This window comes from Eptesicus fuscus, chromosome 10 (assembly GCF_027574615.1).
Source record: "Eptesicus fuscus isolate TK198812 chromosome 10, DD_ASM_mEF_20220401, whole genome shotgun sequence".
In the NCBI taxonomy this organism is placed as follows: domain Eukaryota; kingdom Metazoa; phylum Chordata; class Mammalia; order Chiroptera; family Vespertilionidae; genus Eptesicus; species Eptesicus fuscus.
The window spans coordinates 76660122-76681398 of record NC_072482.1 but is presented as its reverse complement, the minus strand read 5'-3'; the positions used below and the strand labels follow the sequence as shown (position 1 = coordinate 76681398).

The 21277-nt window shown below is 41.6% G+C and overlaps 1 protein-coding gene across 1 annotated transcript; it reads right to left on the bottom strand.

Annotated features, from left to right (window-relative positions):
• Window positions 1-1052: 1052 nt before the first annotated feature.
• On the bottom strand, window positions 1053-18871 carry LOC103285078 (pantetheinase). Its single transcript, XM_054722531.1, has 8 exons — window positions 18829-18871; window positions 16811-17038; window positions 14426-14556; window positions 9062-9254; window positions 7657-7948; window positions 6860-7221; window positions 3563-3733; window positions 1053-1402 (listed from the first exon to the last, which is right to left on the bottom strand). Exons 2-8 carry the CDS (start codon window positions 17021-17023, stop codon window positions 1217-1219), a joined length of 1548 nt encoding a protein of 515 aa, XP_054578506.1. The 5' UTR covers window positions 17024-17038; window positions 18829-18871; the 3' UTR covers window positions 1053-1216.
• Between the last annotated feature and the right edge of the window lie 2406 nt (window positions 18872-21277).

The window sequence follows — 21277 nt, the reverse complement described above, 5'->3', positions numbered from 1 at the left end:
TCCATTTCCACCACTATACACAGTTCTTCACTTGCTGAATGCCCAGTTTTCATACAGGGTCTCTTCTTTCAGTCTTTTGTATTTTGATTGTTATGTAAAACTTCCTTTTATTTTAATACTAGGGGCCCAGTGCATGAAATTCATGCACGGGGGGGGGGGGGACGGGGTTCCCCTCAGCCCAGCCTGCACCCTCTTCAATCTGGGACCCCTCGGGGGCTGTCCAACAGCCGGTTTAGGCCCGATCCACTGGCAGTCGGACATCCCTCTCACATTCTGGGACCACTGGCTCCTAACTGCTCACCTGCCTGCCTGCCTGATCGCTCCCAACTGCCCCCCCTGCTGGTCTGGTCACCCCTAGCTGCCCCCCCGTGCTGGCCTAGTTGCCCCCAACTGCCTCCCCTTTGGGCCTGGTCACCCCAAAGAGCCTGCTGTTTGGTCATTTGGTTGCCCCTCACTAACCCTTCTGTGAGCCTGGTTGCCCATGCAGCCTGCTGCTCGGTTGTTTGGTCACCCCTCACTATCCTCCTGCTGGCCAGGTTGCCCCACACAGCCTGCTGCTTGGTCATTTGGTTGCCCCTCACAAACCCCCCTGCTGGCCTGGTCGTCCCATGCAGCCTGTTTGGTCTTCCATTCGGTTGCGATGGTCGCTTAGGCTTTTATATATATAGATTGAGGTCAGGATTTTAACTGCTGTAAAATTATAAACTTTTATACTTCTATCAGTCCCTGAGGAGCTAGTTCCCTTTGCTCACAGGTGCAGGCTTCCCACTGGCAGAGCTACATGTACCCTGCAGCTGGCTGTCTGAAAAAGAAACCAGCCTATACTCTTTCCTCGTGCCTCTGTCCTTCTCTCCGCAGAACCCGGGTTGTGCTGCTGTGATCCTCAGATCCAAAGTCAGCCAGCCTCTTGTTTCCTTTGTGTTTATATAGCATTTTGTCTATGTTGCTGTTTAGAATAAATAAACTCTTTACATAAAGAAAAAAAAAAGAGCCAAGTGATTTATTGTCTTACTAGAGGCCCGGTGCATGAATTTGTTCACAGGTGGGGTCTGGCCAGCCCAGCCTGATTGGGGCCAATCAGGCCGACAGGGGGTAGGGGCTGTGGGCAGTTGGCCAGCCAGCCCAGCCCCCTGGCCAAACTCCCCATTGAACTCCCTGTACAGGGGACAATTTGCATATTAGCCTTTTATTATGTAGGATAACAGAGCAAACAAAATCACTGAAAACTTAATGAGTATAGTATAGGTGTTATAACTATGAGCATTACTGTTAGTGTGTATGCCATGAATTCTGATGAAGCATTGGATGTATGGTCCTTCTCATACACCCTCCCAAACAGAGTTACTGTCAAGACAGGTCCAGATGGTGGCTTCAGGCTCAGCAAGCGTCCATCACTCAACACCTAATTAAAACACAAAGAAGTTGACTGGGTCTAACTTTAAGTTATACAACCCACAACACACTTTTAAAATTCAGTACAACTGGACAAGGAAACAATAAATATAATGGCCAGATTCTGTTCTATCAGAAATATTTGAAATGATACAGAAGGAAAATTGGAGCCATGGAACTGGCACTGATTCATTTATTATTGAAACTCAGGCCTGAGGTCCCCCATCAAGTCCTGCCAGGTGGGGGGCACAGCCTGAGGTCTCCTGGCCTGGTGCCGGGGCAGTGGGTGTAGCCTGAGGACCCCTGTCAAGCCCCACAGGGCAGAGGGGTGCGGCCTGAGGTCCCTCACCTCAGCCAAGTGCCATGCAGCCTCAAGGTCCCTGATGTTCAGTCGTGACATTACAGTGTCCAAGCTAATTTGCATATTCCTCTATTATATAGATAGACTAGAGGCCCGGTGCACGAAATTCGTGCACTGGGGGGAGGGAGGTGGGGGAGTGTGTGCCCCTCAGCCCAATCTGCACCCTCTTCAATCTGGGACCCCTCAGGGGATGTCCAACTTCCAGCAGTCGGACATCCCTCTCACAATCCGGAACCGCTGGCTCCTAACCACTCACCTGCCTGCCTGCCTGATTGTCCCTAACCCCACTGCCTGCCTGCCTGCTCGCCCCTACCTTGATCTCCTGCCAGCCTGATTGCCCCTACCTTGCCCTCCCCTATCAGCCTGATCACCCCAAACTGCCTGTGCCTTGGCCCCCAGTCTGGCCTCCCTCTGGAGGCACCACCCCCATAACCCCAATGCTGCTGCCACTGCAGCTGGTTATGGCTGCCTGAGCCTTGGCCTTTGTAGCCACTGCGGCTTTGTCTGGAAAGATGTCTGGAAGACAACCACTCTAATTAGCATATTACCCTTTTATTAGTATGGATGCCTGTAATCAATAGCTTATCATTTACTTACCTGAGGAAGCATCCCATAAGTTAATAGACATAAAACAGTGGATTTGGGAGTATATAAGAGAAATCTAGTCCTCTCAGACAAGATAAAGACTCCTTGAAGGATTAGAAGGGATTGACTGACTAAGGGATTTCAGCTGAATCTCTATCAAGCCTGTCAATCACTCACCACAGCTCCCTAACCTGCCCGTTTTCCCCAACTCCTCATGGTAGCTGTTTCTACCAGGAGAAAGGAGTGAGAGCAGAACTTGCAAGAAAAGCCAATAGAACAATGGGCTGGGCAGTGCTTGGGCAATATGGATTATTTCTAGCCTCTAAAAACACACTTAGAAAACAACAACTCTTTGCTTTCTTACCAACATCAGCCACTGAAATTCTCTCTCCTTGGCTTTTCATTCTTTCTTTTCTCCTGTGGCCACATGGAACCTTCACCCACATCATGAGAGGGATTCCTTTTAACTACCCTAGACCAGTGGTCGGCAAACTCATTAGTCAACAGAGCCAAATATCAACAGTACAACGACTGAAATTTCTTTTGAGAGCCGAATTTTTTAAACTTAAACTTCTCCACTTCTTTAAAATAGACTCGCCCAGGCCGTGGTATTTTGTGGAAGAGTCACACTCAAGGGGCCAAAGAGCCGCATGTAGCTCACGAGCCGCAGTTTGCCGACCATGGCCCTAGACCATCGCTGCTCAGTGATGCCAAGGGGCTTTTTCTGGTGGGACTAGTCCTGAAACTTTTCAAATCTTCTTTTCAAGCCTTGTCCCTACAGTTCCCACAACAGTATTTTTCTTTATTCTTAGGAACACACTAATTATTATATTAAGGCTTTCCAGGTTTAAAAAAAAAAAAAAAGCAGCCTGGCCACTGTGGCTCAGTGGTTGAGCATCGACCTTTGAACCAGGAGGTCACAGTTCAATTCCCAGTCAGGGCACATGCCCGGGTTGCAGGCTCCATCCCCAGTGTGAGGCATGCAGGGGGCAACCAATCAATGAATCTCTCTCATCTTTGATGTTTCTATCTCTCTCTCCCTCTTCCTTCCTCTCTGAAATCAATAAAAAAATATATTTTTAAAAATACAGTCTGCTCAGTGTCTTTCCTTAGCCCTTTTCAAATAGAGATTTTTATGATTGTAAGCACTTGGGTAGGTTTTGTACTCAAACAGAGCTTCCTCTCACATGAAATGAGTTGGCAATATTAAGCAAAGATTCTTACCTGAAATTCTCCAGGTGCAAGCTGAATTTCACTCAGCAGCACCTCAGGAAAGACATACTGGGTTCCGAACGTGCCACTGAGGGAAAACATTTCAAACCTGGTGGAAGCAGTTTCAACTGAGTGACCACAAGTGTGTAAGCTCGTTGTTTTACACTTCAACAGAGTGCAAATCTAGAAAGTAAAGGCAAACCATTAATTCCTAGGCAAGCCAATTGAAACACTCTCCTGACCCTGAAAAAAAATGCCCAGGTTCCTTTGTTTGGAAAAATAATATTATTTCCTCAGTTGATTAATTCAGTTCATTGCTGAATAGCTAATGCAACTAGCAATAAAAAAAAAAAAGGATGTATTCTTTTGAAGTTAAACGGAAAGCATTTAGGACAAGTGTGTTAAGATGGGATACAAATAACTTTCAGATAAAGGTAGAATACATGCTTCTTTTTGTTCCCTTGAAATCCTATTAAAACTAACATTAATGTTTTTAAGATATAAGTCTAGAAGGATAGGGGTCCAGGAGGGTAGACCATGGAACAATTTTAGAAGCAGGGATGTTAATGCAAAAGTCGTAACTGTGTTAGCTGATCTAAGAAAGCCAAGTCCTAAATTGGTAGTGAGGAAAGCCAAGAATCAACCCTAACTACACTGCAGAATACTCCAGAGATTCCACTCCTGCTGCCTCGGTACCGCAGGAGCTGTTAAGGATGTGGTGGCTGAAGTAAGGAAAATTGGTGGGAAGTTGTTAAAGATGCCTCAGATACTGAGTCCCCACCATGGATGGGCAACTGCCCCTCCCCTATTCCAGTAAAAGACGGGCATTTATTTCCAGAGAGGGTAAAGCAGATGACGTTTAGATGGAGGTTTTAAATGATGTGGTTGAAGGGGATTGCATGAATTAATCATGTGAAATGTTGGGATCATCTGACTTTACCACAACCCCACCCTGTGAGGTCATTTCTCCCACTTGACTCTCTACGTGCTGCCAGCAAAGCATTTGCCCTTCAGGAATAGAGACGCTAGACAGGAGTGCCAGTTAAATTAAGTTCAGATAAGTTAAAAATAGTAAAAATAGCTTTTAATATGAGAATGTCCAAAAATATCACAAGGGACATACTTATATTTTAAAAAACAGATCCTTGCTTACCTGAACTTTACATTTACTTGGTCATCCTGCATTAGAAGGATTTTGAAGCTTGAAAAACCTGACCAACCCGAGAGGAAGTCTCTGAAAATGCTCACCTAACCAAAGGCCGAGTTAAATCACCCTACTGTGCAGCTTGGAAAGGCAAGGATAACCCACATGCTCAGAACTTTCAGTCAGTTTTTGGTAATCCTAACGTGTCACTCTATATCTGAAAAAACTACTAAATTGAGAATTTTAAGTTCCAAAACCTGTCTGGCACCAGTGGTTTTGTCAAGGGTACACTGCCCAGAAAAATAACAGAGGGCTTTTTTACTTGACAGTCCTCACACCGAGAAGGGACTTACCACTGCTCTCTCCAGTAGAGCCAAGACTCTGGTGGAGGCAGAAAGGCAGGACAAGATTGAGTGGGGGGAAAGGAAAAAAGAGAGAGAGAGGAAAAGCCAATAGATGGCCATATTGTTTTATAACCAACTTAAAATCCTATCACAAAAAAGAAAAATTATATCTCATAAGTTTTGAATTTTAAAAATATGGCAATGTAATATCATATATGTCCCATATACATAGTACAATTAATGTCAAAATGTCACAGACTATATGGTAATATCTCTATGGCAATAAGTTTTTCTACAAAATAACTTGTTTAATTTTCAATTGATGGGCATTTTCTCCATACCATTTTCCCTCCTTTCTCCAGCACCTTGGAACACTGATGTCCTACATTTTCAACCTTTTTTGTTGCTCTTTCCCTTAGGCCTAACAATAATTAAGGTTCTCTCATCTTTTGGAGAAACAAAAACCAAAAAAAGCATTTGTGGCCAGAGTGTCTATCTAGTTCTTGTCTCATTTCTCTTCCTCCTGTCTCAGACAGGAGTTTTGAAAAGGGCCCCGCAAGCATGGCTCAGTGGTTGAGCATCGACTTATGAACCAGAAAGTCATGGCACATGCCTAGGTTGCAGGCTTGATCCCCAGTAGGGGGCATGTAGGAGGCAGCCAATCAATGTTTTTCTCTCTCTCTCTCTCTCTCTCTCTCTCTCTCTCTCCCTTCCTCTCTGAAATCAAGAAAAATATACTAGCATATACTTTTAAAAAGAGTTTTGAAAAGGAAACAGTCACTCATTCTTGCAAAATTTTTACTTCCCTTCAACTTTTCAACCTACTGTAATCTGTCTTTCATTGTGTCATTATAAGCCCAGGAAATTCTACCAAAATTGTACTTATTCATGCCAGTAATGTTAAACATATTGCAGCGCGATGATGTGTGCTAACCATCAGGGTGCAGCACGGAACGAAGAAAGGCCTAGGCCAGAAGCTGGGGGAAGGAAGGTCCCAATGGGCTCTGATCGCCGGCCACACCTAGGGACCCTACCCATGCACAAATTTCATGCACCGGGCCTCTAGTTTTCATATAATAAACACAGAATATATACCTGGTATGTAATAGGTACTTGATAGTTGTTTGTTAAAATGAACAAACATTGGTAGAGTTCCTATCACACAGCATACAAAATGTTACACCTTGGAGGCAGTTCCATCACTCAAAAAGCTTTCAGTCTCAGGAAATTGCAATAATCTGGGTGAAAAAGGATTGGAGACCAGATCATGAAAGATAAGACCAGAATGGGAAGAATAAGAACTCTGATTTTTTTAGAGTCCCATCACATAAGACTATTACAGTTCCTGCTTTATAGCTGAATCTTTTCAGCAATAAACTATTTTACTGTACATCTCAGAGATCAACTCCATATGTGTCGAGGACATACTTACTGTTAAGCTGTATACAACAAAATAGGCATTAGTGAACATATTGGGAAAATGGCTAACTTTGTTCAGGTAGGAAATATCAGACATTAATTACCCATTAAAATAGTCTCTAATGTGATTATTATATCATTTCAAACATTGGTACTGCAAAATAAATGTCTTGGCCTTTTTCCAACCAGTTTAATATTAGACTGACATTGATGATTGCAAGTTAGCAATGCCTAACTAAATTTGAATTTCAGACAAACAACAAAATTTTTAGTATACATACATATCCCCCAAAGTTAGACATACTTATACCAAAAACAATTCATTGTTTACCTGAAATTTAAATTGAACTGGCTATCTTATATTTTATCTGGTAACTCCACTGCCACCCAAATAATCATTACCTGTAAATGATAGCTCCCTTCAACAGTATGTAGTCCATCAAATGCCCCTAGGGCATACACTTCATCTGCTCTCTTCTCAGACATCTTGTAGCTTAGATGGCAACAGAGGTCTTTCTGACAAACTGTATAATTTCCTGTGACTCCTCTGAGCTCCAAGAAGGTGTATTCATCAAAAAAGACAGTGCCCTTAAACTCCTTGTTGCTTGTTGAGAAAGCTTCTATTCCACTAGCATAAGAAGTCCAATTCACCACGACTGGGTGCTTTGGGTGGGAATCCAGTTGTGAGAGAAGGAGTTTTCCCTTCTCTGTCTTCATATCATAATGAAATGCTCTTGGAGAATCAGGTGCATAGATGCCACTTCCTGGAAGCGATAAGTTGGAAATGACATTTGAAACAGAAAAGTGAAAATAATAACATAGTTGTTACTATTTTAAACTCATATTAACATTTTACTTCCTCTCAGGTATATATTTTATTAACTTCAGTGAAATATGCTAAGGACAACAGATGATAAAATTCCAATAGAGTCTGACCCCAAGAAGCCAAGAAGAGTTGTCACATAAGAAGTGGCAAATTTGGGGGGAAAAAAGAAAAAGGATGTTATTCAACTTGAATAAATCTAAATAAATCTGGAAACAATTTATATAAAGATTAATTCTACAGCCTGTCACCAGCTAGATACACAAAAATTAAGCATTGAAAAACATTGTGTTAAGGAGTACATATTAGTTAGAAAAGAATTTTTTTTTCTTTTTGGACTCCATCAAGCTTGTAAATCTTAACAATTATACATTACCTGTCATTTTCTTTGAGGGGTGATGTATATTTGATGCAAGGAAATTGACCTTCATGCCCATAGCCCAAGCTGAGTGGAATTCAATAGCTGACAAATGTGGCAAAACATTCATCCACGCTGTGGGAAACAGAATGGTGTCCACATGGAAGTCTTTCACCAGGGTCACAGCAGGGTCGTGGAAGAGTATATCGAAGCACGTGAACATGCCAAACCTTCCAAAGGCGGTGTCGAAAGTCACAACCTCAGGCTCCTTGGGTACATTGAATTGATCTTCACCCAAGAAAAGGTTTTGCTGCAGTGAACAGAAGATGAAGGCGGGAGAAATCTCTTTTTAGAAGCTGGCCTGGATGTCACTGTGTCTGAAAAAGTACAAGTGCACATTGATTTGTGCTAATTTCATCTACGACCATCGGCTTCATAGGGAAAGAGTGCGGAACTTGAGATTACTATGGCTAATAGGAGCCTTTGGTTCAATCTCCACATTTTTAGATATGTACAAGGGAATCCTTCTCTCTTAAGACCTTGCATCTTACAAGAGGTAGGAGTGAAATAGATAATGCATATTTGCCAAGAACACATCTATTTTCTCAGGATAAAGGACTTCCTTTGCTTCTTTCTCATTAAAACCAAGTCTATCTGGTAAGTGCTTTTTCATTCTAGCCTTGAACCATTGCAGAAAGTCCAAAAGGTGACATATAGTTTAACACAGGTAGGTCCTACTGATTCTCATGCACTCCCAACAACATACTCCTGTGTTCCTAAATGCACAGGAAACCTTTTGAGCCTCTTTATAGGAGCTTCCCACACCTAATCATCACTTTCTCTGCTTTGTCTCTACTCAGCTTCTAAAGTATGCATTTCCTATCTAATAATCCTATCTAATAAAGAGGGAATATGCTAATTGACCCTCATGCCATTGCAAAGATGGTGGCACCCACAGCCAATAAGGAGGGAATATGCTAATTGACTGCCATACCCTCAAAGATGGTGGCACCCACAGCCACAAGATAGCAGTGCCCAGTCCCCTCAGCCCTGCCAAAGTGGCAGGCGCTAGGCAAGGCCGGGCCCACTCTGCACGCCTGTTTCTGGAGTCCCCCAGTCCCCTCAGCCCCTCAGCTGCTCAGGGCTGGCCCAAGGCTCAGGTAACCAGGGCCAGCTGAGTCTTGCGCTGCCGGTAGTGGCAGCAGCGGAGGTGTGATGGGGTATCACCTTCCCCTGATCACCAGGTCACCTCCCACCCCTGCAGGTTCCCGGACTGTGAGAGGGGGCAGGCCGGGCTGAGGGACCCCCCACTCCAGTGCATGAATTTTCATGCACCAGGCCTCTAGTTATCAATAATAAGGATTTCCCCCTCTTGTCCACTTCATTTTGTTATGCATTACTAAAGATTTGCATTTAATTCTACCTTATGGTAGCGTGCCACCAGTTTTCCTTGAGAGTCAAACACCACATCAGTGTTGTATTGGTAACGGCCATCAGAAGGACACTGGGGGTCACTGGCATTGCATGGCTTCTTGTCCCCAATATTTGCCACAACGTAGATAGAGTTTTCCTTGGCCAGGCAGCTGAGTCTTTCTTGCACTGGGGTGTGGCCAAATCTGGTATGTGTTATTGGAAGAGGAAAACAAAAATCAAGCTTAGCTTTTAATAAAATTCAGGATGATAGCAGCTTGAACCTACCATGCAATATGCACATTAAAAAATAAATTCTAAATAACATAGTAGAAGGGAAAGATTAAAACAAAAAGAGACTTCAGAGGAAGTACATGCTTGTGGGAATTCATTTGTAGGAAATTGTTCTAGAGTAACACTCCAGGCCATGTATTTTTTTCTTCATAGCATTTATCACCATCCATAATCATTTATGTGTTACTCATATATTGTATAGTACATCTTATAGATATTATGGGCCAAATACACACACATCTCCTGTTCACTGAACCCATGCCTGACAGAAAACAGGCATTAAAAAAATATTTTGAATGAAAGAAGGTCAACTTAGAACGAGGATTCTAAGAAGATGGCAAAGTTGGAAGCACCAGGAATCTATTCCTCCCCTTAGATAACAATTGCACTTGCAGAATCGGTCTGATATAATACTTCGAAACTCTGCAGTTTATTTGAAGGCTTGAAACTTCCAGGGGAGGATTTGGAGGGTAAATTGAGTTAATTCCAGTCTATTTTAACACTTAGTTCAGCAGTGACTACCCATGACCCATCTTTACCCCAGCCCTCAGGGCAGGCAGCCACGCAGGTGTTCCCAGAGCACCTTGCGGGCAGCTTGTGGGAGCAGGGTGAGCAATAAGGCCCCTTTCCTCCAAATATTGGGAATCTGTGTGCTGAGCATTGATAACTGCTTCTGATCTCGGAGATGCAGACTCAGGGGCAGGCAGCCTTTGTGGCACCCCTCATGAATTGTTGCAAGTGACTTCTAGGGGATTTGTAAGGTCTTTATTTTTTGTCCCCTTTTGGGTGCCAGACATTTAAGGACTAGGACATAACAAAGCAATCGCATGTATAGAAGAATTTAGAAAGTCACCGCACATGCCCAGGGAAAGGCACAGGCTAACAAAAGACCTCAGAAGACCTTAAGGTACGCCTCAAGCTTATGCCCAGCACAGAAACAGCCTGTAACAATCAAAACAAACAAACAAACAAACAAACAAGAGATACAAAACCCTGCAGAAGGGAGAAGTTTTTGATTTCCAGTTATCACATTGTAAGATTCAAATGTCCATTTATCAAAAAAAAAAATCATAAGGCATACAAATAACCAGGAAAAAATAAACCACCAGGTACCATCCTGAAGAAAGACCAAATGCCATACTTACTGGACATAAATTCTTCAGTTTGAGGTGTAGCAACAACACTAGCACATATTTCTTTTTCCCTGTTCACAATTTCAGGGCTAGAAGGTTGGTTTTGCCGTAGATCTCAGCAACCTTATCATATGATTTTTCTTTCCTTATTAAGATGAGACCTTTCACTTTTCAACTTAAAGGATGTACTTCATAGCTTCTTTTTATCATGTCCAAATGGCCAGCATCACTACTCTTGTGCTTTGGGGCCATTATTAAGTAAAATAAGGGTTACCAGCACACAAGCACTGTGATACCGCATCAGTTGATCCGATAACAGATGGCTACTAAATGACTAATGGGTGGGTGTCCTGTACAGTGTGGATACACTGGACTCAGGGATGAATCACGTCCCGGATGGGAGAGTGGGACAGTGATAGAGTTTATCCCATTACTCAGAATGGCGCACAATTTAAAGCTTATGAATTGTTTATTTCTGCGATTTTCCACTTAATATTTTTGGGCCACAGTTGACCACAGGTAGGTAACTGAAACCAGGAAATCGAAATCACAGATAAGGCATTATCTGTCTACCACATTTTCTTAGTCCATTTATGTGTTGATAGACACTTAAATTGCTTCCATGTCTTAGCTGTTGTAAATAATGCTGCAATGAACATGGGAGTGCAGATATCTTTTCAAGATATCTTGGAAACTTCCTTTGGAAACACCCAGAAGTGATATTGCTGGATCACATGGTAGTCCTATTTTTTAATTATTTGAGGAACTATCATGCTGCTTTCCATAGTGGCTGCACCAATTTAGATTTTCACGAGGGTTTTCCCCACCCCCATGTTTTCTCCAGCATTGGTTATCTCGTCTTTTTTATAATAGCCATTTTACTAGATGTGAAGTGATATCTCAGTGTGGTATTGATTTACATTTCCCTAATGATCAGTGATGTTGAGCATCTTTTCACATTTGTATGTTTTCTTTGGAAAAGTGGCCATTTGTATGTTTTCTTTGGGAAAGTGTCTGTTCAGCAGACTGATGAACCTCAGAGGGAAGTCAGGGTGGGTGGATGGAAGAGATAAACCAAAGAACTTATATGCATATATGCATAACCCATTGACACAGACAATAGTCTGGTAAAGGCCTGGCATTGGGGGAAGGAGTGAGTTAGAAGTGATGAATGGGGGCAAAAAGGGTATATCTGTATAACTTTCAGCAATAAAGATAATTTCTTTTTTCAAAACTGTTTAGACCCTTTGCCTATTTGGAGTCATAAAGGCTAGAACTCGCACTAGAGGCTAAGAAACTTGTTCCAAATTTAATAGACAAGGAGGTACCATTAAATGCTTTGAGGACAGAGGTAACAGGATCTGAATTTTCTTTAATAGGACATCACAGTATAAAATGTACTAGAATGGTTAGAGACTACGTGTAGGGAAACCATTATGAAGTCATTTCAATAGTTGAGATTAGAGACAACACGAGTTGGGCTAGAATGGTGCCAGCCAGTATGGAAAGACGGGAATACAAGAACATTTGTTAATGCTTAATTTCTTTACTTTTATCATATTACCAGTTGTCCCAGAAAAGGAATGAAAATGCAATTTTGAAAAGTGAGATCTCAGAATATGTAATATCTATCCATATTTTATTTTGTATTGGCACCACACAAAAATAATTTAAAAAATGGTTACTACTAGGTTATTGAATAATAGCTAAGACTAGGAGAGCTGTTGAATGAATGAAAATGTGGTGCCATCTGCTGGCAATAGTAATGAAAGCTTTCGCTGAGTATTAAATCTAGACCATTAATTCTATAAATTGGTAAAAACCATACCAATCACCTAAAAATATATCCTTGTAAAAGACCACAGGTAGAACACATTTAAAAATTTATTTTAATGCATTTACTTAAGTGACCTTTTGATAGTTTTTTCCATCATTTGCTTCAATTCTATAGGAAATGCACAGAAATAAATATAACACATTGAGCCACTTGAAAAACATTTATCAAGTCTTTCCAGGTCAATATTTTTAATCTGTTTTGGTCACCCCATTTTCCAGAATAGTACCTGTACATCAAGCATGTCAAACTCAAAGGCTAACACGGGCCAAATAAACAAGGTTTAAGTGTATGTGGGCCGCAAAAAACAAAAGCTTCAATTTTCATAGAAACGTAGCTTTATTTCAATAGAGACATGCTGAAAACAAAGGGCTGAAATAAATGAGTAATCGTTAACATAAAATAGTAGAACATTTTAATAAAAATTAATATTTTTTCTTGAACATTAACTTACCAGACACTGAATAACTGCACAAATTAATAAGCATAATGCAAATAAATCTATTTTTCTTGTTCTTCAAAAGTGAAATATTTCCTGTTGCACGCACCAAACAAGTCAGTACAAGACTGATGATGTGGCAATTGGCTGCTGAAATATTCACTGCTAGTATTAGTGGAGAGGAATGGTGTACCTGAGCGTAAGGTGCGTAAGGGAAATGCATGCAACACGATTATAATAATCAATCATTAGTGAACGTTGTAGTTCGTTATTAAAAATGATGTATAACAGGATATTGTAAAAGTTAAGTTACGAAATTTTTATTAAAACGTTTCTTACATACCGTTATATTGGCTGGGCCACAAGAACATTCGTTGTGGGCTGCATGTGGCCCATGGGCCGCGAGTTTGACATGCTTGCTGTAAATAATAGGTTCTCAAAAAATTTGCTCAATAACTGAATGAAGGCAAGGAATGGAGATGTAATTGATGAAAAATATAAATAGAAAACAAGGCTCTTTGAAATGGGGATTTTCTGGAGGCTCTTGGAAATTTGGTTCTAGGGAAGAGCCATTAAAAACCAAATGAAGCCCTCACTGTTTGGCTCAGTGGATGAAGCATCTGACTGAGGACCGGAGGGTCCCAGGTTCAATTCTGGTCAAGGGCACGTAACTCAGTTGCAGGCTCCTCCCTGGCCTGGGCCCTGGTCAGGGCTCATGCAAAAGGCAACCAATCAATGTGTTTCTCTCACATCGATGTTTCTGTCTTTCCCTCTCTCTTCCACTCTCTAAAAGTGAGAATTTTTAAAAAGAACCAAATAAAGTCACTTTATAATGGAAGTGATAACAGAGGGGCTTTTAGAAACTGAATTTCTAGCATGAGAAATGGAAAAATAAGAAATAGTTATGATACAATGAAATATGAGTAGATAATTACTATAAATAATACTAAACTTTATCAAAATCAAGGTGACTCTATAAGCAGTTACAGTAGTTTGTGTAGTTTTGAGAGCAATTCCAAAAGAGAAATTTCTAGAATTTTAACATTTGGAAATAAGTGAGTTAACTGACATGAATGTCTTAGGTGCATCAGATATTGTTTTGCTTATATTAAAAGTAACAGTGCTACTTTCATCACACTTCATATTTCTTTGGACTAGACTTGATTTAAACCACTTACATAGTTCTGCTATATCACCTCCTAGATTGACAATTAGCTTAGGCTTTAAGGATTCTGTATACATTAACCTCATCAACTAACTATCTTATGGATGAGAAAGAAAAATTTGAAATTCTAAACTGACACATGACTATTTTGCTATTTACTCAGACACTTTTCGAATTATAGACACAATAGGGAAAAAAATTTTTCTGTTTGCTAGTAAGAAGTCAGAAGACTAGAGTTTGGATCTGGTTCTCCCACTAACCAGCTACCCCATGACCAGATTCAGCCCCTCAGTGGATTGGATGGTTTCTATGTTACCTTCCAGCACTGATTTCTGTGATTTTATAATACATATTTACTTTTCTATTAAATATTTCCAAATGAGATGAAAAATAATAAAGCCGTCTTGAAACTTAGAGTTGATAGTGGATCTCATGCAATGATCTTCTGCAAAATTTTCCCAAGTGAAGTAAGCTCATGTTCATGATTGAATTTGTTAAGTCTGTCTGTTTACCTGTTGGGATGATTACAAGGGATCCAGTTCACTTGAGGGTCTGGGATATCTTCCAGGTATGGGTAGATAGATTCCCTATTGAAGTTCCAGCCATAAAGACCATCTTCTGGAGTCACAATAATATGTGCACCCTGTTAAACATGTAGCTTAATTAAAATTTTTCTCAAATAAGCAAACAACCGAAGAGGGGCCTGCCTGCAAGAGGACCTGAGGAACTGAGTGGCTGACGAACAACCTTCAGGTGTATTTTTTCCCTTTCAATCTTATTCCTTTGTTTTCTATACTCTTAAAATTTATTTTCTTTGCCCAACCATTTGCATTTTCCAATCCTGACATCATCCTTTATTTATAACTAGAGGCCCAATGAACAAAATTTGTGCAAGAGTAGGCCTTCCTTCCCCCAGCTGCCGGCACCGGCTTCCCTCTGGCACCCAGGACCCAGCCTCCCTCGCAGCCCTGGCTTCTTCCAGAAGGACATCGGTCTAATTAGCATATTACAGTTTTATCATTATGGATGTTTTCTTTCTTTTTTTTTTTTTTCTAAGCAGGAATAGCTTTTCAGGCTACTCACAAAAGTTGACACCCATTGCAGTTGTTAACTATAACCTAGCTCTTCCCCAAATCACCCCCTTCCTGAACTTAGACCAACTCCTGTACCTGAGTGTGTGGAATTGATTTGTAACTCAAATTCTGTTTCACTTTTCCTCTGCTCCAGCCTTCCCTGATGTGTACCCTGCACACATGATTCCTGCTTCTCAGGAGGGGGCCTAGAGGTACAACCTGGGCACCTTCGGGTGGGAGAGTCACCCTGGAAGCTGATTTTTGGATGTATAAGAATGTGTATTGATAGATATGTTATATGTATTACCCTTGACTTTCATGACATTTCACATATCTGTCTATACCTGAGTTATGAATATCTTATTTAAACCACATACTTAACCTTAAACCTTTCATTTAACTCAAGGACTTACTATGCATTAGCATATATACTTTTTACAAATTGGTAGTTACAGAATAGTCTCAAAGATGTAAATTATAGCATAGAGAATATAGTCAATGATATCATAATCACTATGTATGGAAACTTGAAATATTGGGGGGACCACTCTGTAAAGTACATGATTTCCTAACAACTATGCTGTACACCTGAAACTAATACAGAATAAAAAATAAAATAATAAAAAAACACATATACTTCTAATTAAAATGAAGTATGAAGTATATAATAGATTTATATAAATTGTATACATATATAAAACATACATTGGCATGTATTAATATTATGAAGTATCTTGTAATTAGAATGAAGTTTGAAGTATATAATACATACGGTTAAGAAGTTTGCAACTTAAGCTTGTTTTGGTGTTATAAACTAACCTAAAACTCTGCACACGCTTAAGAGAACAAAGTGCACCGAGGCCACTAATACTCTAAAAATAGCACGTGGCCCTTGACCCATTTACCCTCCACCCTCCATCTGTAGCAGAAAAGAGCAACAAAGTCGTTGAACTTACAGCAAGTTTCTCAAAGGAGTGCTGCCCCTGAATGATAACCAAGCCGTTCTTAAGTTTGTCTCACTATTAGGGAAGTAACAATGACCTTTTTCTAATAATTTGGGGAAAACAAAAGTTCTTGGCTACCCTGACATATATGTCTTCACCTACCTTAATGTTAGGGGCAGAAATATTAATCATGCTCTGTTATCTGTGATTGTTCTGTTCGCATTAGAGAAAGCACATTCTAACCAGGCCGAGAGTAGTAAACCCCGGGACGTGGGAGTTAATTTAGGAATGCAGCCCATTCTCCTTTCACTGAGAACTACCTATCATCACGGGAAGATTAACAACCTTGTTGTTGAAACAATGGAATCCCGGAGGCACCCCACCCCTAGTCCACATTGCCAGTAATCTGTAACCATTTTACCCATTTTTATTCCATTTGCCTACTCCCCGACGCCTGTAATACCCAATTTTATTCCTTTTGCATACCCATTCTTATTCCTTTTGCCCACTTCCCCATGTAATCTTTGTCCTTCTACCCCATCAGCCGCTGGTTTATGGAAGGGTGCAAAGCAGATTTTTGTGGATGGCCTGCTGCTCTCCCTTACTGCCAGCTGTATTGGAATAAACAGTCCTTTTCTGACCTCCGAGTGCGTATGGTTTGTCGCTTCCCGCCCACCTGATTTCTGCCATAACAAACCCTGTGTCTGCTTAATTGGCTCAAGTAGTGACAGGCAGCCCGGACCCATTAGTTGTCCGGTTTCATTAACACATATGCAAATACATACTCGGACACATATTTAATTGACCCTGGTAATTGACTCTGTCTCTTGGGACCCCACTCTCTCTCCACATAAAAGCCAGCATACTCAAGAGGAGGTACCTGTTTTGCTGCTGATGTGATTGCTCCCTCCAAAAGGTCCAGATTTCTGCTCATTAACCCCAATGCCAATTCACGGGGCACTGGTGTGAGGGTGGCATTCGGCAAAATCACTGCATGCTCATAAACAGCTGCAACAAAGCTGTCCAGGGAGCTGGCTTTTAAGACACAGGAAACTGAAATTGCCACACAAGCCAGCAGCTGAGAAGTAATCATGCTGAAGTCCAAGGACTGTTGAAAAACACAGCAAGCCCTAGTGTTTATAGAGAGAAATTACAATGAAGCACGTGGTTCTCAGAACTTAGTGCTTTAAAGACAAATCACAACATCTAGCATTAAGGAAACATGATGGCTTCACATCATAGCCATAATGTAAACACACTCTATATAACACTCCTTACTGCACTTCTGAGGGCTGCGAGGACAGGATTGCTCAGGCTTCTCGCTGTGTAGACAGCTCTCTTCTCCACGTGTGTGTGTGCACACTGGAGTCCAAATTTTCGGTTTGTAGAAACTCCGGTCATCAGATTTAGTGCCCAGCCTACTACAGAATGACTTCATCTTAACTAATTTCATCTAGAACTATCCTATTTCCAAATAAGGTCACATTCTAAAGTACAGGTGGTTAAGGACTGCCACATAGGAAGTCTTAGAATTCATGTTTTAGAACTTTATAGGTGTAAATAATTTGAAGACTAAATAGCTTTGCAATTTTGATAGCAGTATCACTATCAGAATATGAATATCTAAATGCTACACTTTATTCACCTTAGTTTCCTCAAAATGGGGAAGCCAGGACAAAGAGGAATACAAAAGGGTCATTGCTATATAAAAATTGCCTTAAGATTTAGTGGCTTTGGGCAGCAAACATGTGTGATCTCCTGTTTCCTGTGGGTCCAGAATCTGGGCCGGGGTAGCTGGGTGCCTCTTTCACAAGACTGCAATCAGGCTGGGCTGCAGTTATCTCAAAGCTTGGCTGGGAAGGATTCACTTCCAAGCTCCAGGCTCATATACATGGCTGGTGGCAAGCCTCAGGTCCCCATTGACTGTTGCCCCGAGATGTGAGTTCCTTGCTTCAGGTCTTGCTCACACTATTGTTTCCGGCTGCCCTAAGAGCCAGAGAGCAAGAGAATCCTCCCAGGATAGAAGCTGCAGTCTCTTAGTTAATCTAACGTGGGGTGTCACCTCATCACTTCAGTTGTATTCTATTCATTAAAAGCAAGTCAGTAGGTCCAGTCCACACTTGACACAAGGTCATGCATGAATGAGGCAGAGATCATTGGGGACCATCTTAGAGGCTGCTGACCATAGGGTTACTAGGGAAGGAGAAACAATGACAAGGAGAATAAGAGTAAGGACTAAAGAGAGAAATAGAAGTAGTTGGAAGAGAACATAATAGAAAATGGGGGGGGGGGGCTTAAAGATTTTGATATAGAATAGGCAAATTTTGTTTCAGTTGCAAATTAAGTATAATATTTTTATATTTACAGAACTATTTATGCTTATCCATTTTATTTTGGATGGTGTTATTAAAGTTCAGTTTGTAGATGGATATGTCTGAGTTTTTTGCTTCAGTACTGTAATAAATTTATTCTGTGGCTACCAAGGTAACCAAGAGGCTGTGACTGCTCCGCCCTCCTCAGTCTATGGCAAACCCTAGCTCCCTCTACTTGCTGACCTCCTTTTGGTTGTCCATTCCCAGATGGCTGGGGATCCACATACTTCACAGTGAGATGTAATGTGTACATAACAATTTATAAAAGGAAGTTCCGAAATAAAAGTTGAAAGTGCCATGAGCTATAAAGAGGTTTAAAAATTTACTTGTTTGATGTTATTAAGTTAAAAATTATAGTAAGAAGCTCCCATTAGTATCCAGTCTGACATATAAAAAGCTTGAAAGTTGCCTCTCCCATCTTCACAAGGAAAAAGCTGAACTGAAAAATCAACCATTTTTCTTAGATCCAGCAGAGAACTGAGGTCACAAGACAAACTTTGCCCCAAAATTAGAGAGAGAGGCTTACCTGGAGCAGAAGTCCACTGTTGGAGCCAGCACTGATGTTGACATAAAAATGTCCAAACCTGTAGGGAATTTTTCTGCGTTTATTTGAGCCAAACCTGATGACAATTGCCAGGAAGCAAGATCTCAAATGCTTGGATGAATGACAGCTTTGTAGTTTTCCTTTCATGCATTTGGAATTAAGGAGGGACTAAAAGGAAGATTACGTGAAGGCTGGAGAAAGCGAGGCAGGGATTGGATTGCAGGATAGTTAATAAGATCATGTGCTCTCTGGAGGGTGGTTTTGCTTATGGCCTTCTGGGCATGTATTAGCCAAGTCTGAAAGGAGGCATTTCAAAGATGTGCTAACCTAGATTCACAGAAACAGTGGGCAGGTCTTGCTTAAGGTCGGGCATGACTACTCACCATGACCTGCCCTATTAGGAATTTAAGATCGTCCTGGGAGGTTACTTTCCATAGAACCCCTTTTACATCCACAGTGGTATGACCACTTCAACTCTCCTTGATGAATTGCTAGAGGCTCAGTGTGGATAAACTTCAGAGTTAAAAAAACGAGGGGGCTTTAGTGTTAGGAAAATGCTCACACTTTTGTGAGTTTTACCTCCAAGAACCCCAACAGATTCTCTGGGCAAACAATTGAGGAAAACAAAACAAAACACCTCTGGCCTCATGCTTCCTAAAGAGGGAAGAGAAATAAACCCACTTTGAAATAAGCCCTGAGCATTTTGTTCTCCTTATCAAAAGCCTGCCCTCAAGGGAAACTATTTACCCGGAGCCTAACTAATCTGGGGAAAAGAAATATCTTAAAGTTTGAAACTTCCTGCCCGTCCTGTCTCAAAGGGGAGTGTAGGACTTGTGAAGGTCACGGCCCAGGGGCACTGGCTCACTACAAAACAGCCTTAATCATTGGTCTATGTCCCCCCTCCCCCTGCCCCTCATCAGGAGGGGGATTAGGTGAGAAAATGGCTCTAAACTGGGCTGCTTTGGCTCACTAAGTCGGAGAAAGGGGGGCCTTGGGGACAGAATCAGGGGGTTTGCTTGGGATGAAATGCCACTGTCCATTGCTGCCCTGGTTGCAAGCCTTGTGGGGTCCCTTAGAGTTTAGGAGATGCATGTCTGTTGGGGGAGGTGAGGGAGAGGGGTAAGGTGCAAGTGTACTCATGGGAGGGATAGCAAATGCTGGGACCTTCATTTTTGGGAGTTTTAAAGGCTGGACATTTAACCCAGCCAGCCTGGTTCAGTGGTTGAGCTTTGACCTATGAATTGAACCAGGTCACTGTTCGATTCCCAATCAGGGCACAGGCCCCAGTTGCAGGCTCAATCCCCAGTATGGGGTATGCAGGAGGCAGCCGATCAATGATTCTCTCTCATCATTGATGTTTCTATCTCCCTCTCCCTCTCCCTTCCTCTCTGGAATCAATAAAAATATATTTTAAAAAAAAATAATAAAAAAGCTGGATGTTTAGGAGAGAATCTCAATAGAATATTCATCAGCTTTATGGTGATGTATCAAAATTAGATTTATTCTCTTAACTTCATCTGTCCTTGGGTGTGGCTGGTAAAAGGCACTAACTGGATTTCTGCTCTCTCCCTTGAGTAGGGTGATCTAAGCTACTTATCTTCTGGTTGGGGAGTAGGGGGAGTGCAAACCATTTACTCTTATAAGTGTCTTTGGTTTAGGGAAGATAGGATTTACTGGATGGGTGCAAACTGCTTGGCATCTAGATTTTCTACGTGGCTGCAAACTGCTGTTTAACTGTCTCAGTTTCCCTATTCCACTTGTCCTGGTTTACTAGCCTATCTCGAAAGCAGCTGCCGCCTGGGAGACACAGACTCAGGTAGCAACCTAAACTGCATTCCCCAAGACGTAGGGGAGGACTCTTTTTACACATTCCAGCCCATGTTGCAATTACATCTGTTTCATGTAAATGGGATATTCAAATTGTGCAGTTTTTATTGGACAGGGCAGGTATCAATCTGTTGAAAAAAAAAACAGGGTTTCCCTGCAGTGGTTGACTCAGACAGTGTAAACAAGTGGGGATAGTATGGGAAGCTGAGAGTTCAGTCTGAGGTTCTTCTGGGTATACAGAGTATGTGAGGTGCTCCTGTCAACAAATCACTGGCTCTTTTTTAAAAAAAAAAAAATTAAATCTTTATTGTTGAAAGTATTACATATGTCCCCCTTCCCCCCCCCATTGACCTCTTCTATGTGCCCCCCCACCATGTGCCCACCCCCACCCCAGGTCTTCACCACCCTATCGTCTGTGTCCATGGGTTATGCATATATGCATACAAGTTCTTTGGTTGATCACTTTCCACCCACTCTCCCCCGTCTTCCCTCTGGCTCTTATTATTTATAAAATTTGGGCCCTCGGCCTGGTCAGTGTTGCTCAGTGATTGAGCTCCAACCCAGGAACCAGGAGGTCATGGTTGGATTCCTTGTCAGGGCACAT

Excerpts from the sequence above, each read along its gene's own strand:
- LOC103285078 (XM_054722531.1), bottom strand. The coding sequence starts at position 17,023 with ATGATTACTTCTCAGCTGCTGGCTTGTGTGGCAATTTCAGTTTCCTGT. Across the intron at positions 14,557-16,810 it reads TCACATCAGCAGCAAAACAG|GGTGCACATATTATTGTGAC; the intron begins GTACCTCCTCTT and ends CATGTTTAACAG. Across the intron at positions 7,949-9,061 it reads TGGTGGCACGCTACCATAAG|CAAAACCTTTTCTTGGGTGA; the intron begins GTAGAATTAAAT and ends TGTTCACTGCAG.